At 37.8% G+C, this 17,062-nt stretch overlaps 1 protein-coding gene across 1 annotated transcript in view; it reads right to left on the bottom strand.

Moving 5' to 3' along the window:
* The window catches only part of CUBN (cubilin), a 148,106-nt gene that overhangs the window by 25,150 nt on the left and 105,894 nt on the right, over nucleotides 1–17,062 (bottom strand). Inside the window, exons 50-56 of the mRNA XM_086741510.1 lie at nucleotides 16,219–16,425; nucleotides 12,965–13,114; nucleotides 11,976–12,097; nucleotides 10,183–10,408; nucleotides 7,952–8,139; nucleotides 5,299–5,455; nucleotides 3,846–3,995 (exon numbers count right to left, since the gene is read on the bottom strand). Of these exons, the coding sequence (XP_086597636.1) occupies nucleotides 3,846–3,995; nucleotides 5,299–5,455; nucleotides 7,952–8,139; nucleotides 10,183–10,408; nucleotides 11,976–12,097; nucleotides 12,965–13,114; nucleotides 16,219–16,425 (1,200 nt within the window). The remainder of the gene's footprint in view (nucleotides 1–3,845; nucleotides 3,996–5,298; nucleotides 5,456–7,951; nucleotides 8,140–10,182; nucleotides 10,409–11,975; nucleotides 12,098–12,964; nucleotides 13,115–16,218; nucleotides 16,426–17,062) is intronic.

Genomic DNA, 17,062 nt, shown 5'->3' with positions numbered 1-17,062 from the left:
ATCAGTCGTTCCTCTAGCCTTGACAATATTTCTTTCAAATACTGCTGGAGAGATCAATGATTTGGCCTGACGTTATGAACGTATCCCTCTTTCTTTGAATTGCTGCGTGTGTTTGCTTTCAAGGCCTTTTGTTATCTATCTGCACTCTATTTATCATCTCTTGGTACTGCTCAGCATTGATACGGTGACTCCTGCCTCCAAAGTTCACGTGATAAAAGCTTCAGTTGTCCTTACATTACATTTTGAAATATGCCTTTGTCTCCTTTCCATTTAGCTGAAATTTCTATCCAGTCTCATTATTCTCCATAAAATAATTTATTTGATATGATGCCTGCACAAAAACCTTGACCGAATTTGGGCCCCTAACTATCTGATCACTAATAACAATGTCCTCTTTCCATCTATCTGTAGCCATAGATTCTGTTTCATTTTTTATTGAGGCAGAATTTGTCTTTTTGTTTAAAGTTCATAAAACTTAAAATAATGAGTTTTTTGTTTACAACTGTAGCTTCTGGTATAAACGGTAATATAATTAGTAATTACTAATGTCGGAGACTTATGATGCAGATATATACTCCTGTGCTTCATACCACAAGATATTATTTTGAAAGCAAGGAATTACAAGTCTTTCACATATATATATCCTCTTTCAAAATAATATATTGCAAAACTTGTCCATTTTCTGAATTGCCTAGTAACAACTGAGAAAGCAGATAAAGAAGACTCCAAAATGAAGCTGTGACCCTATCCCAGCATGCGGAATTATTGTTGCATGTTTAAAAGAAAAGGAGAAATAAACAAATTATTAAAACATTTTTCAGGTCAATATGGTATCAATACACTGCAGTTGTTTTGTATGGACAGAGTATAAATACTACAGAATTCTAAAAGCAGATACTGCAGGAGGCCCACATCCATTTCCCCTAATTTACTGACTGGAACTCAGACTTACTGGATATTATACTTGAAGACTATAACAGCCATTTAACAATACACTACTATAGCTGTCCTAGAGGTGTATTTGTAGGGATGTTCATCTGAATAAAGCTTATGAACAAACAATGGATGTGATTAATTATTTCTTAGATAGTAAGTCTCCTAAGACTTTTTTTTTACTGATTCTAATAAGTTAGATTTGTGTAGACCTTTGATCCAAAGAGGGAGGACAGATGGAAGATGATATTTATCACTGTTCAGAAGTGGGGCTGAGAAAACACACTCACCCTCATTTGTTTGGTTCTTTATAAAATAACCAAATGCAGGCGGTACTACAAGAAGTAAGTGGCACCCTATGCACCTTCATGAAACAGGCAAATCAAAAGAGAGGTTCTGTAACTATATTCAGTTTGGCACAGGAAGAGACATTCTTCAGACTGCAAGGAAATCAGAGAGACTAAGCCAAACTCCATCCAGAGGGTTAATCTGGCCCATGTTTTGCTGCTGAGATCTTAAGTATCTTGTGTGAGCTATTGTCTATGGCTTCCTGTAATAGTCAATGTGTAAAGAGAGTGAGGGAGGCCTTAGAAGGCAATTCATTCCAACCGTACAACACATTTGGTTTTGAGTTTAAAGCACTTTTTCACTTCACTATAGAGGGAGATAAATCTAGATGATAATCTAAATTAGATCTCTATTTTCAGGGGCTCAAAGTCAGATTAAAAAAAATTTCTACCTAGCAGGAGGCAGCTAATTTAGCTTAAATTTTGATTACAAAATCAACAAATGCAGTTTCCTCCAATTCTCTCTTGGTCTGTTACTTGCTATATTTAGTGCGTAATACATATTTAATATTTAGTACATGCATGTCATGTTCATTTGGTTCTAGATACTGACATTGTATCACTGCTGTGGGTTAACTGCCTCATTTGGAGTTGTTCTTTATAACCAGAACAGGCATCTTAGCATAATTGAAAACATAACTACTCTACAGCAGAGATGTGTGACTAAACCATGAAGTTATTCAATTTTGTATCAATGTGTCACTGCACTATAGCCAATTATCTTCTGCCTTCTAATTTTCTGGAAAAGATATCTCAGCCAGTTAAAGTCAATGAGATATGTATGCCTTACAGGCATTATTTTAGATACTTAATTTCATTACTAAACAACCATGAAAAAAACAATTGGATTTCTCTTGAGAGATCAAATAGTTAGTAAATTATGTAGTTGAACGTGTAGCTAAAACTCAAAAAGTCAATCCAGAACATCTGTGCTAGTATGGTTAAAACTTTAAAGGCCACACTTGGCAACAATTTAAGCAGGTGCAATGCTCCCTTGCATATGGTATAGCTAGAAATAGCTGCCAAACATTGTCCTGCCTTTGCAAAAGAACTAAGGGACTTCACGCTGGAAACCGTTAGGCACATGTGCTAAACATATTCAGTGGGACTGCTGAATAAGTTTTCAATTCTGCATGATAGTTTGCAAGATGGTGGTTTCAATCTTCTTTCCAATTTAAACCCAGGCATTTTATCTTTGCTACAGAGTAGTATTTTAAGATTTTGTGAAAAATATTAATAATCAATTACTGGACAGTCTCGTACTTCCTCTTTTATAACCAGATGTCCTTTAGCTCATGTTCACAGTTCTTTTCTTTCATGTGACTATGAACTTTTAGTTTGTGTAGCCTAAGGAAGACTATAAAATAAAGGAACAAATTGCCCTGAAAGAAATAGAATATTTTTAGTATTTATTTATGTCTATGTCTGTATCACTTACCTCTTTGCTATAACCTTCTTGATAATAAAAGCTTGAATCCATTTTTAAATTAACTGGATCCACAGACAGAATACAGATCAGTAATGTACTCTAATATACTCATAGAGGTGTCAAAATTGCCATCATCTGATTCAGCCTAATGTTTAGTGTGTCTGCTGAATAATAATGTCTTCTACATGAAGAAATTATTTAATTTCAAAAAATTTCTTAAAGTAGCAGTTTGTTTTAGAAGATGAAAAAAATGTTTCAGATAAAATCATCGTCAAATAACATCTTTGTTTCAGACATAAATTAAGTTTGGACCAGAATACTTTTGAATACAAAACAGTTTGAAAACTTAATAAGAAAATAAAAGAAGTCTGTATTCTGGCTTTAATGTTTGGTGTGAAGAAAAAATCAAATTACATATCCCAGCTTAGTAATAAATTACTCAAAAATCTTTTTGTCTAGGTGACTTCAAGGGAATCAAATTAAGATGGCCTCAAACTATGTGATGCTACCCAAGCAGTTTGGAGATACTGATTCCTCTGTTTGTTATCATAACATCTCCACCCATAAAAATTTGATCCTATCAAAGTTGGGCAAGATTTATGATTTACACCAATGAGACTAGGATATTATACCTGTTATTTCTTGGCTAAATGCTGCCAAGTTTGAAAATCTCAGGAGGAACTTTTGTTCTTAGGTATATATACAGGGTAACAACTTTCATAGGTTTTCACTTCACCTGGTTTCACATTTATAGGTTCGTACAATCTTGTAAAACACCTGAGTATATTTATATGCATTTTATCTCTTAAGTAAAAAGAAGCACTGAAAAGCAAAACAGCTGGCCTAAGATCAAAAAGATTATAAGACTCAATGGCAAAAAAAAAAAGGCAGGATCAAAGACCCAGACTGGCCACAATCACTCTTATACTCCAATCATCTGGCAAATTCCTATCTTCATTGCTGCAAGAAATTCAACAGGTGAGATCTGTCTTCACTCTTCTGGAAGCCTTCAGTGCCACAAAACTGAACCCTGGAAACTATTGCTGTAAATGTTTGTAAATTATTTATTTATTACACTGTTTTTGAGTAAAAGTTACACTTCAGAGTACATACTGAAATGATGAAGAACCAGTTACCTTCCAAGTGGAAAGTCTCAAACTCTAGGATCACCAGTGACTGTGGTCCCTGATCTATGATATAACTGCAGTTCAAGTTGTTATCATACTGACTAGGGTAGTTAGGAGAAATGATACGACCTGTAGGGCTGGTCAGATTTACTCCACATCCTGCAAACATAAATAAATAAAACAGAGTTATAATCCAGGTGATAACATCATTTTGGTTTTGCAGTGAGAAAACCAATAATGTACACAAGGACATTATCTCTCATTAAGAAGCTGGTCAAAAGAGCAGGGAGAGTAGTATATATCATGATGGCAAAAGGAAGTCTTACACACACACAGAGCAGTTTTTTTTGGGAAACAGGGCCTTCCCGCCTACAGCCTCACACAGCATCTTGGAGTGTCTTGGATAAGACCAGACCGTAGCCCCTTAGCCCACTGACCAGAAGGACACAGCACTGCCGTTCTTACGGGTTTGGATCTTGCTTATTTCAAAATCCCTTAGTACATACAAATGTAGGAGAATTGGATGGGGTGTTATTGGGGCACATCAGCAGTTTAGCCTCATTTGAAAATGCCCGTGTTAGCCCAAGTGGTGCCATTCTTGCTTCATGTCTGACAGACAGAAGGATGCAGTCTGCTGTAGGGCCATCTCTGGGTTGCTTTGCTGTATGCAGCGGCAGGAAAGGTTTGCCACCCAGAACTTCTCAAGAACACAGAACTGTTCACGTGCACAGTGAAATGCTGGTATAAGATTAGGAACAGGCATATGAAGCCTGTGATTGTCTCCACTAAGAGGCTGTTGGTTGTTAGTGCAGACATTACAAAAACAAAAGCAGTTTCAGTTCAGAATTCTGTATACTTCAGCAGTGTCTTCCTCTAAGGACTTAATTTCTCTCTGTTTTAATCTGAGTCCAGTGAAGGGAAAGTGGTTTTATTTGGCAGCATCCTGCAAAAAACTCAAACACCCAACGGCACTTGAGTGCTACCTCCTACACTTCTGGTGGGTTTAACGTCACAAAGCACATGCCGTGGTTAAAGAAATCGAGAGGCCCACCCAAGAAGTGCCACTTGAGCTATGTGAAAAGCAAATGCAACAAAGTAAAGCAAAGCAAAGGCCAGAGCAGGTAATGAGGAGTAATTTCTTCTCCTGAGCGCAGTTTATGTGAAGGGCATGGGCTACACCATACACAGGAGAAATTACTGCAGTTTCAGCATATGCCTTGAAAAGAAGAACAGAGATAAAAATTCTATAGCAGGAGCAGATCCTTTTTGCATGGAGGATCTTTGGCAAGGCCAACACTGAAGCATACAGTAGCTCCATTGCGTTCAGTAAGGAAACTCTTGGTTTCAAAAGCTAGGCAGAGGCTTCAGTGCCTTGTTGGACTGAGGTCTGAATTGCTACACACAGATCAAACTAATCCAAAATGGACTAACAGAGCAGCCATCTGGCTTTAATATTGCTTACTGCTTATGAAAGATGCAGAGAATCCTGGCCCAGGAGCATCCTGAGACTGAAATACTGTAGTTACAACATTGTTTGGCGCAACAACAGGATCAGGAGCTGAACTTCCACATCCTGTGGTTAACAAAGCTGCTGCTTCTTCATTATTTCCTCCCCACACCTGAAAAGCCCAGATTGGAAATGGTTTAATGCTTTCAAAGCCCATGTAATTTGTGGAAAACCATCAGGAATTGCATAAGCAATTTTTCTTTCCATAGACTTAGAGTAGGATTCATCTCACACTGAATCTGAGAAATCTAAATTGGAGCTAGTCACTCTCTGTTCACTCTACAGTCAGTGGAGACAAAAAGACTTCTCTGAGGAGTGAATCACAGTGAATAATTTAGGTTGACAGGGACCTCTGAAGGGCATCTGGAGGTTTGCTCCAACCCCTGCTGATAGCAGAGCACACATAGATCAAGTCCAGAGAACCAGAAAAAAATATTTTATGCACATCATTACCTACTTCCATTTTGTCTCTGCTAACTTATCTCCATACCATACACCCTATGAATATCTACGTATACAATTAATTATTAAATGCAATCCTTACATTATTAATGTCAATAAAAATGAAAGCTATCATGCTAGGGTAATATAGAGGCACCAAACTGGAAGATCTGGATCCTTAATATCTTGTCTTGCTAATCAAAAATCATTCCCATTTTTGTTACATTGCATTCACTTGTTCAATGACTAGTATCAATCATGTAAAGAGTTAACAAAATAATATAATTGACAAAAATAACAAATAAAAATACACAATTAAAAAAAAATATTACTTCAACTGTACCAATAGCCAATTCAAGTTTAATTAAACCATGCATTCAAGAAGCGCATGAAGGTTTAGGTAGGTGTTTAAGTGAAACTTTCTTCAGGTGATTACTTAAACATGTACTTGAGAGGTACAGTTTAAGAACTGAATTTCAACACATATAAAATGAATCATAGACATAAATGTTTCATGTTTCTGAGTGCTTAAATAATTTACTGGATCAAAATGTTTATTGCCAAGTATTTGAAACATCTGCTTTAAGAAAAAAGAAAAAAAATATTTGCTCAAATAATAAATTTAGTATTTGTCGATGTGTTTGAACAGGATTTTTACTGGTGTTTTATACCATATACTATATATAACATGGACCTGTTGGAGTGAGTCCAGAGGAGGGCCACGCAGATGATCAGAGGGCTGGAGCAGCTCTCCTGTGAGGATAGGCTGAGAGAGTTGGGGCTGTTCAGCCTGGAGAAGAGAAGGCTCCAAGGAGACCTTATCATGGTTTAGGAGTACCTAAGGGGGTCTACAAGAAAATTGGAGAGGGACTTTTGATGAGGACATGTAGTGATAGGACAAGGGGTAATGGCTTTAAACTGGAAGAGGATAGGTTTAGATTAGACATAAGGAAGAAATTCTTCACTATGAGAGCGGTGAGGCACTGGAACAGGTTGCCCAGAGCAGTTGTGGATACTCCATCCTTGGAAGTGTTCAAGGCCAAGTTGGATGGGGCTTTGAGTGACCTGGTCTAGTGGAAGGTTTTTCAAAGTCACTACTGATTTTTGATTCCTCTTTTTTGGCTGCTCAACTTGGAAGGAATGGAAGAAACTGACACATGTTCCACACTTCTTTTTCATACCCAGCCACCTGCATACATCTCAAATTGGACATTCAGAAATGGAGGTGGACATCACTAAAAATTTCAGATTTTTGTCTATTGAGAAAATCTCTAATTGACATAGTTTTGCCCACGTCATTTAGGACAATTTAGAAATTTGAAATTAGAGCACTTTTGCTGGGTGCCATTAAGATTTTCATATTAGTGAAATTTATTGTAACATACTACATCAATTAATCAGTGGAGCAGTCTATGAAAAGACAAATCTAATAGTATTTTTTTCCATAATATTAAAAAATGAGTGCAACTGTGGTTTGTAAGTTAGTAGGTATAGATCAGATTTACAGCTGCCCAAGTCTTCCTACATGTTGTCAAATTATGTTTGCCCTTTATGTTATGTAGGAGTTATACTGCTGTGCAGAAAATGAGCACAAAACCACTGAACATACGCCAAATGCCTGAGAAGAAAATTACACTGAAAAATTCAAAGCATGTCCACTCCATTCTATTCCTTTTAAAACAAGTGGTTCTTTACAACCTATGAAAGATAAGAATGCTATCTTTGGTTTTTGAGATTAAAAGAAGAAGGATTAGTGCAACTTGGACAATTTTTACACTTACAAATAAGTTTTGTAGAATTATACTGTGACTTTTTTTTTTTTTACTCACTGAAATAATTGAAAAAATCTTTTCATTACACTATATTTTCTCATTATTTCCTAGTTCTGAAGTAATATGTACTTTTCCCATATTTTTCATTTTTAGGGCAGCATGTAGGGTGATGGGACCCTGCTGGCGGTGGAACCTCAAGAAGTGATCAAAATTAAAAATAAATACAAGGCAGTTCTAAAGGCATAGAGAAAATTGTATTGGTTCAAGGACTTCAGTTTATATTTCCTAATTTTTTTGCCTTGACAGTCCTAACTGTGACAATTGCAAAATAGGATTCTAGAATCATGAGTTCTTAAAGCACTGCTCTGCTGATCTAATGCCAACAATTATTTTACCTTCACATAACTGCTCTGGCAGCTTCCATTGCTATCTGGAATCTGGAAGTTACTGTGGAAGTTCATCTCCAAGTGCTTGCTTTCATGTGTAATGATGGTCCATGTGCATCTGATGTTCATGGGAAAATTCTGAGGCCAATGAGGAGACTTGATCATACCATTATCTGAATGAATGATTCCACCACATCCTGGAAAAAATAGCAATAGTTGGGAGAAATGCTCAAATATTTCCTGTTCGAGTCAGCTTTGAATGGCTGCTTGCTTCTGTGGCTGCAAGAGTGAAAGAGGAGAGCCCTGACACCCTTTCAAACTTCATTTACCCCTCTTTTAATTAATTTTCCTTCTCCCACCCCTGCAGCAGTGATGTAGTTACACTCTAGAAAAGGTTTCTATTTCTACTTCACTTTCTCTTCTTCACAAGCTCCTTCTCCTTGCCAGTTCATACCCTTTTGCTCTGGTCCATCTACACACTCCTGACAATTGGAAGTGACTAGTTCTTAGAGAGAAAGATTCTGAAATACATTAAGGAGGAGCGTCTCTTGAGACTGTGCAGGTTCCTTCCCACACCCCACAGCATGCACATCATGACTGAAAGCCTTTCAGAAAAGCACTCTAGGGAAAAAAAGCTTGATCTACTGCTTCATCCTTTTTCTTCTCACTCTGCAACATGCAAATATTGCAGTTCCACATGTGAACGTACTCAAGCTACATCCGTTTACCCAGGGCAAAATGGTGACTTCTCCTCCAGTCCAGGCAGCCCTGCGGATCTCAGTGGGATTATGGAGAGGGCTGAAAAACATGCCTTTAAAAATTGTTAACAGATTCGTTTATAACAGGGAATAGCTGGTCGTGGCTCTGTGGCAGCTCATGTTCTTATACATGATAAATTTAGTTAATTTGAAACATACTTGCAAATACCCTGCCAAGAATAATTTACTAGGGTTATGTGTACAGTACTAGCAACCATTGTTATTTCAGAGACAATGTAGTAAAAGGATGAATAAAGAGCAAAAAGAAGTTAATAACATTCTCCTTTTTTTTTCTCTTAATTAAAGAATATATATTAGCTTTAAAAAGAAGATTTTATCTTTTATTCTTCTATGTTAGAAATGGCAGTTGTGTTTAGAAGGATATGAGGCCAAGTTTTGCTCACACATACAGAATGTAAACCCAGAGATTCTCAGTGGACAAAGGAGAAGAAAGTCAAGGAAAGAAAACCAGATATATAAAAAAAGAAATCTCCTTTCACAGTGAGAATAGTGACTATGCACATAACATGTGTATGCTAATGTCTACTACATCACTGAAGAATGGCCTTCCTTACACATGAAACCCCAGTGACAACAAGGAACAGTGTCATAAACCTACTTAAGTGACAGTGTATATTCACCCAAGCACAGAATATTGATATGTTTAAGAATATTCCATCAACTGACTGTGAATATTGCTAGATCATTAACTGATGGAAAGCTGATCAGCATCAGCCAGAAGGTTTGCAGCTGGAGGTGACACTAGGGAACACATTGCCAGCTCTGTATTGAGGTAGGAGGGTACAATAAATTCTGCCCTGCCAGCAGCCGGTACCTCTACACTTGCCTTTAGTCACCTCCTGAAGGACAGTGTTCAAATGGTGAGCTACCTTTTTTTTTTTTTTAAATCCAGAGAGATTATAATTTCAATAGAGGGAAGGCAGCTTTTAAAATGTCCTGCATGTGTGCCACCTTCAAAAGTGTACCAACATCGCCACTAAGGTGGGAGAGTTTTAGCTGCTGTCACGTATGATTTTTGAGAAATTCTGTCTGGCCCTCTGTTTTGAAACTGATCTCTTTCTAGTTTTAAGTGTTTAAAACAAATCAAACTGTGAAACAATTGTTATTCAAGAAATGAAATGTCTCATAGTCACTGACAATAGATACCACCACTGGGAGGATAATGGGTACGGTATCAGTTTACAGACATTGAGAAACTGCCAGTGGGAGACTTAAAAAGTAAAAAATCAGTCAAAATTTTATTTCATTGTGTCAGATCAGAAAAGAATGGTTTAATACTTGACTTTTTTAGTGCTTGCTTCTCTGAAGAATAATGAAGATGTTGGCATTTATTTCTTTTGTTATTTAATGCAAACTTAATTAAAGAGGAGGAATCCTACTTACTTTTGTGGTTCAAAAGTGCTGTATAAGCATGACATACTGCTATGTAAGACCTGACAAAATCAGTATTTTTTCTCTTACCTAGAGATTCTGCTGTCCATGTTGCATAAAAGCCACCTCCTTGAATTGAGTGATCAGAATTAAAGATGACGACTAGCTTGCTGGAACCAGAACGAATAGTCCCAGGGGATGTGTTTCCACAATACTTTCCTATGACAGGAGACCCAGGAGAGCCGCCATTCAGGATAGTAACAGAGTCCCACTTACACAGGGAGTGATTTTCAACATGGAAGGCTGTAAAAGTAAGCTGTAACACACAAAAGTGACATTCAGGAGCTAACACCAGCAACACCAGTGGAAGGGTTAGAGCAATTCCAGCCAGATCCAGTAGCCATCCTAGCACAATGATTTCTGATTTCCGACCCTCACTGCACCTTGATGCTTTCCTGCAAGTATTGCTTGGAGTCTTGCCACTATACGTAACAACAGCTACTTATTATGAAGACAGAAATGGAAGAGGAATACACAAGTTCAAAACTGGCATTATTGGGACTTAACCATATGTTTGAAGCTAAGAATGTCCTTCAAAACGGTCTTGAATATGTGCAGCTGTTGAACCGCTTTCCTGCTGTCAAGGCTCTGGTTGTGAATTCTGAAGTTGCACATTCAAATATAAGTAGCCATGTAAGCAGAAAGCCTTGGATTTTTTTTTTCCTATTATTTTGAATCAGAATACTTAACAGTTGCTAAAAATAATGCTAGTTTCCATTAAATCTGAGAGAAACAGTTGCGTGGTTTGTTCCTGTGGGCCTGGATGCATCACATAAATAGACTGGGCTGGGTGGGCGGCTTCTGACCCTGTCTCCCTCCTGCACTGATGCCGTTTGTCTTTGAAGTGATATGCACAAGTGGGATTTCCAGTTCAAAGTTTCAGATTGCTGATCCAGTAGACTCCTGGATTTGTTGAAATTGAAATATTGATCTACACTAATGACTGCCTGGCTCTCTTCCAATAAGGTTTTTTTTTTACCGGTTCCAGAATTGTGATCTTTGTGGAAAAGTTCCTGTAACTTTTGTGTGTATTCATTTCCAAAAGAACTCTGCCTGAGGCAAAGACCAAATACAACTTTAGCTCAAATGCCTGAAGTCTGGAAATTTACCAGCAACTGAAACTGGCAGCTTATATTGGAAAAGGTTAGTTTGCCTTCACCGAGGCGGCTGGTACTCAGTCCTTTTAAAATAGAAATCCATTTCCATCTGATTAAGATTAGTTCTGCTTTAAACAAATTCATGGATTAAATAGAAATTTTGTGCTCTACTAAAATAATCCTTTATTCCCTGAAGTACCTAGGCAGTGGTCAGAATAGCGTGCAACAGAATAATTAGGACTAACTATGGGCTTGCATTTCTAAGAAATACCTTTGTAGTTGTAAATAAGGAAAACCTGATAGGGAAATTATTGAAAGACATTACATATTAAAATCTGCAATGTGTTTTTACAAAATTGCTTTTCAGATATTTTTCTGACCTGGACTGCAAATGTCTCTGATTGGACCTATTCTACAAAGGACCATACAAATAATTCAGTCAGTGAAGTTTAGCACTGTTCGGTCATAAAGGTGCTTAAATTGGTCTCTCACCAGTTTGGCTCAAGAAAGTAGCACCTCAGGCAGCCCATTAATAGTTATTGGGAAATAAGAGTAGCATCCAATTGATGTGATTTGTACCAGCAATCTTCTTATCTTCCAGACTAACCATTAAGACATGAAAGTAAGTTTCTAGTGGCTTGTAACTTTTCTGCAGAGATTAAAAAAATTCAGCCTCAGTGTGTGCACTGCCAGCTGTGCACACAATCATGACATTGTGTTACTCACAGTGATGGTTTCACCGTCAGGGGCTTCCAACAGCCAGGAGCAGTGATTCAGGTTGCTGTAAGGCTCTGGGTAGTTAGGACTTGAGATAACTCCCCTTTCACCTGACTGTATACCACCACAGGCTGAAGGAAAAAAAAAGTAACATTTCAATACATTTTAGGAACTGAACACTATAATCAAATGAGTGGAAGCTTATTCAGCTTGTAATAGTACTAAAATATATTTAAGTTGAAATCATATAGGTAAGGATGAAGAATTTACCTGGGAAAACCCAAGTTTTAAAATCTTTGCCATTGAATAGTGAGTAAACAGATGCAATGACCTTGAAACTTTGCGTTTTTTTCTGATACTTAATATAGCTCTGCAAAACCTTTGCCAGCTGACACTTAGAGCTGTCTTTTCCTTCTTATCTTCCATTTATTTCTCTCAGACTCCTAAGCAAACCAGTGCCATTCTTGGAGCAACACAATCAAGTCAAAAACTTGCTGATGTGTCTAGATAAGCACCAAGGCTAAATTCAGCTGTGACAGGAAGAATACTTGTGCTGGCATGTAAACGGCAAAGTGGTGTAATTTGCACTGATATGGTTTTAAGTGGATTTCAAAATAAGTGCAAAAGTTCAAGCAGCAGAATGCATTTCAGCCATGGTAGCACTCTGGAGGCCTATTTGAAGCAAGGCAAACTTGGCTGGTGTTACTTGTTACATCCCTATTCCCAAGAGGAACCAGCTGTTCTGTGTGTTGCACTGCATTGCAAAAACTCAAATGCGGTTCGGGGAATGGGAACAGTGAGGCAGAAAATAAATCTGAACATTCAATTGCTAGCATATGTTTGCTGTAGATGGATATGAATAGTGGTAGGCATTGTGTAACTTTTGAGGACTTTCAGAGTTGATCCCGTAGTGTATATTTTCAATATCACCAAATGAACAGCAACATTCCCCAGAAGTGCCTGAGTCAGCAAGGGCAACAGTCTATCAAGCCGTTTACCTTCAAATGTGTAATGGGCTAGGAATCCTTTATCTTCTCTGTTTTCATCACTTACAAAATGTACCCAAATCTGGGGGGCAGCTATGACTAGTGGCACAGATGGTGCAGCCTGACCACAAAGTCTGGCTATTAGCTCTCCATCAGCATAGCCTGTGGAAAGAAAGAAAAAATACACTTTTTGAATCCTAAAAGAGCTACAATAACATAAAGGAATGCATAGGGCAAACATGCATTTCGTTTTGTTTTGCCTAGAAAACAGAGAAAAGTACATATCACACTTAATAACTGATTATGGCTGTAGGTAGAGGGTTGCAGTTCACTGCTGAGATCTAAATTTCAATGCAGAGGAAGTTCTCTCCAAAGCTATATTAATGGTCCTTTTAATATCTTGGGCTCTTTCTGTCCCCTCCCTGCCATCCTGCACACTTTAATTTTGTATGGCACATCAGACTTGAAAACACAGAAGGTGCCCCAAAACCACAGATGCTTTGAGGAAGAACAGTGGGAAGACGTGGCCCAAGGACCTGATCACAGGGAAGCCTATTGAGCCTGTGTGTTTGTGACATCCTCGTTAAAGTCAACAGGGATTTTGAGTTTTCTACCATATAGGGATGTGCTTCATCCATGAACAAGCTGTCACTACAATATTAATAGTGGTCATCTCTTTCCTAGGGAGCTCAACATGCCGTTCTCTGTATGGCAAAAAAAAAAAAAAAAAAAAAAAAAAGCCACAATTTGCTCAAGTCATTGAAATCTAAAAGGAAAGCACAACGCAGGCCATTGCACTTCTGTGACCCTGAATGTTTGCTCGTGCTGGTGTAAGCTCTTATCACATTGGTAGAAGTATCAGTTTCTGTTTATTACTGATATATTCTCAGGAGAAGGAAAAATAAGTGTAATAGTGTTTCTCATGATGACATCCAGGCAATGTAATTCCTAAGTTTGCTTCTCTAATAACAGCAAGCTGCTAGTCATAAAAGTCTCCATTCAAAAGCAGCTCCTAGCTCCATGCAGAGTGGCAGGCTCTTCTTGTGAATAAGGCAGTAGAGCAAGAGGGAGAAACTTTGGGCACTCTTCAAAGTCCTTTCACAATTATTCCAAGTAATGTGGCTGAGTAACTTCATCTTTTTGTCATACATAGTGACACAGCCACCATTTGAAATGCCTTCAAGCACAGGGATAAAAGGTGACATATAATAAAATTCTATTAATGTAATGTACTACGACAAAATTACACAGAGAAATGCTAAAACCCGTGTTGTTAACATGCACTAAAAATTATTCTGAGCTGTACAAGCAAAAGACGTTCATGATGAATTATAGTTTCAGAAAAAATAGTGATAACTACTTTGAGAATTAAAATGTGAAGTGTACTTTTTCTTTTTTGCACTTCTTACAAGGTGATTGACTATGTGACAGATGTAACCCAGGTTACGCAGTCTCTACAGTGTGAAAAGTGACACCAGTCAGTGCTTTCAGGAATGGCCAACTGGCCAGAGATCTAGACTATTGATAAACAGAAAATGTAAACAGAAAGATTGTGCTGTAAGATTTGGTTCAAACTGAAGGGAATGGTCTGAGAGGCAAAACCAAGAGTCTTCCACGAAAACCAAAAGTTAGGAGTATATTTCCCTGTAGCAATATGCTTGGCTGTACTACCACGTACAGACTACATGTATGTGCCTGATAATTTAGTAACTTAATGTAAAGCCTCACCCTAAGAAATTTGAAATAATTATTTTATCTTTTTAGAGTAAATATTTCTCAGTGAACACACAAATTCAATTCTTTTTTTTTTTTTTTTTAAATTCAGTACCATTAAGTGTGTTGTATAGGTAACTCAAAAGAAATTTACACATCTCAGTTTCATTCGGGGTCTCTCGGGTGACTTACTGTTGAATTGGACCTTTCCCAAATTCACATCTGCGGTGTTCAGAGTCTTAAACAGCACCTGCCTGAGTTTAGTGATATTCTGCACTATTTGCATTTCAGTGCTCATTAAATGTTACTTCTCAGCGTACACAGCTGAATTACAGCATTCTGCCTTTGACATAAGACTGGTTGTGAAACAGAAGATCCATTAATATGGTCAAAATAAACATTACTATTTAGATGACAAAACTCTATAGAGCAGAATACTACTACATTTTTTCTGCTTTCCTTTGATTGTGTCTGCTGGAGGCCTGAGGCTTACAATAAAGTAAGAGTAGTGGGAACTGGTGAGTAACAGATGAGATAAATTTTATTATTTCTTTCTCTGAGTTCTCTTTTTATCATTTCCCAGCTCCAGCGCATACATGGGAGGGAATTGGTAGGCTAGGCAGCTATGCATGCTTTGTCTCTACACTAGACAAACCAATGCTATACAACCAAGAGCTCTTGTTCAAACAAATGCAAATAAGAATGGAACAGATCCCTGCTCTCAAACCTCCCACCACCACCACCTTTCAGAAACAATTTCCTGGTAAATTAGAACCTGATCTCTCTGGGACTCACAGATACAGACTCTCAGTGAAGACGACAGCTGAAACTTTCATGCTACTCTTGGCATGAGCTGATCGACTTTCATATGACATTTCCCATTGCTTGTTCTTATGGATAGCTAAAGATGCTCAAATATGCAGAGATATTACTGGTGCATTAATCCTGTGATTGCTTTCCTTTTAAATGCTTTAGTCTGTATTTTGTGATTCAGTTTCAGAGAAAAAATGGATTTGTTTTTGGAGAATCATCTTATAGAGTACAAAAGTGGAATTTGAAGTGGGAATGTAGCCAAGAGGCTATGCATAGTGAAAGCATTCTTTACTCTGCTGCTGTTGTCCCTAGAGATATTTCAGGAGCATGAAAAGAATGGGCTGTGGACCAAATAAATTGCTTTGATGACTCCAACTTCTCCTAACTGCTGTCTTTCAAGGGAAAAGAAGTGAAATTTGTATTCTCCCTTGTAAAGAGAGAGTCAGGTGTGTATTGCAACCACCAAGACAATTTATCCCCCAAAGATACCTATCTAGCTTTCCATTTTGTCCCCTGAAAGAAAGGGTGACCAAATCCATGCATCCATTGCTTTGGCAGTGAAATCCCACTCCTGGTCTAGGAGTCAACATGGAAGGCATCCATGTGAACACTCTCTCAAACACACAGATCCTACAACAATCACTCTCTGCAAATACATACAAACAAGATTTGGCACAAACACAAGTTGCACAACTGGAATCTTGATAGGCTTAATCCATTCTCCTGCTGAACATACAAACCTGTTCGTAACTCTAGGTAGTCATACTGGCAGTCCTGGTGATGTTCCAAGTGGAAATCCTCAAAAGAGATATATATGGATGAATTATAGTGGGAGGGGTTTTCAATGGTCCATTCACAGTTCAGGTTATTCGTGTAATTTTTGACACCATCATAACCAGGAGAAGAGAAATTGCCACCTGTATATCCCATTAGGGTTCCACCACAAACTGCAGAAACAAAAGATTTTTTAAAAACAGTAATAATTCTTGTATTAAATGAAATCTTGCCCCTGTTTATTATGATATGCGCATGTCAGCAAGCATATGTACTGATAAGATCAAAACTTTTTCCATCTTCTTCCTTTTTTATAATTTACTGCTGTGTACAATAGAACTCTTGCCTAGTGTTCTTGAATTTATTGGCAAGTCTTTAAAAACACATGTGTAGAGCAAAGAAACAATTATTTGCAGTATCAAATAAAATATTTCAGCAGTGGCATCAATACAACAAGCATTATTTAAAATTTTGATAAAATCCCACTGCAGCTTTAGTTCAGTATTGCTCAGCCATACCCATTACCTAATTTTAGACTCAGATTTTTCTGGAACATACCCTCAAGAGCAGTACACTCATCTACAGTAGGATGCTTGGAGGGGAAAATCAAGTTCAAAATACTCAAAGCTGTAGTAGTAAAGCTCTGCTAGCTGCCTCCTCTCTGGAGACTGAGCTTGCAAAAGTAGGTTAGCTGCACTCTTTCACAAGCTACAATAAATTAAGTACCCCCCTGAGTAATAAGGAAGCACTTGAATTATTCAAGTTGTCTATGGCACTTTGCTTTTTGGTTCTTTTCATGGGATAAGGCCA

This window comes from Chlamydotis macqueenii, chromosome 2 (assembly GCF_036417535.1).
Source record: "Chlamydotis macqueenii isolate bChlMac1 chromosome 2, bChlMac1.mat, whole genome shotgun sequence".
NCBI classification, from domain to species: Eukaryota; Metazoa; Chordata; class Aves; order Otidiformes; family Otididae; genus Chlamydotis; species Chlamydotis macqueenii.
Note: the sequence above shows the minus strand (reverse complement) of the source record. Positions and strands in the feature narration are given on the sequence as shown.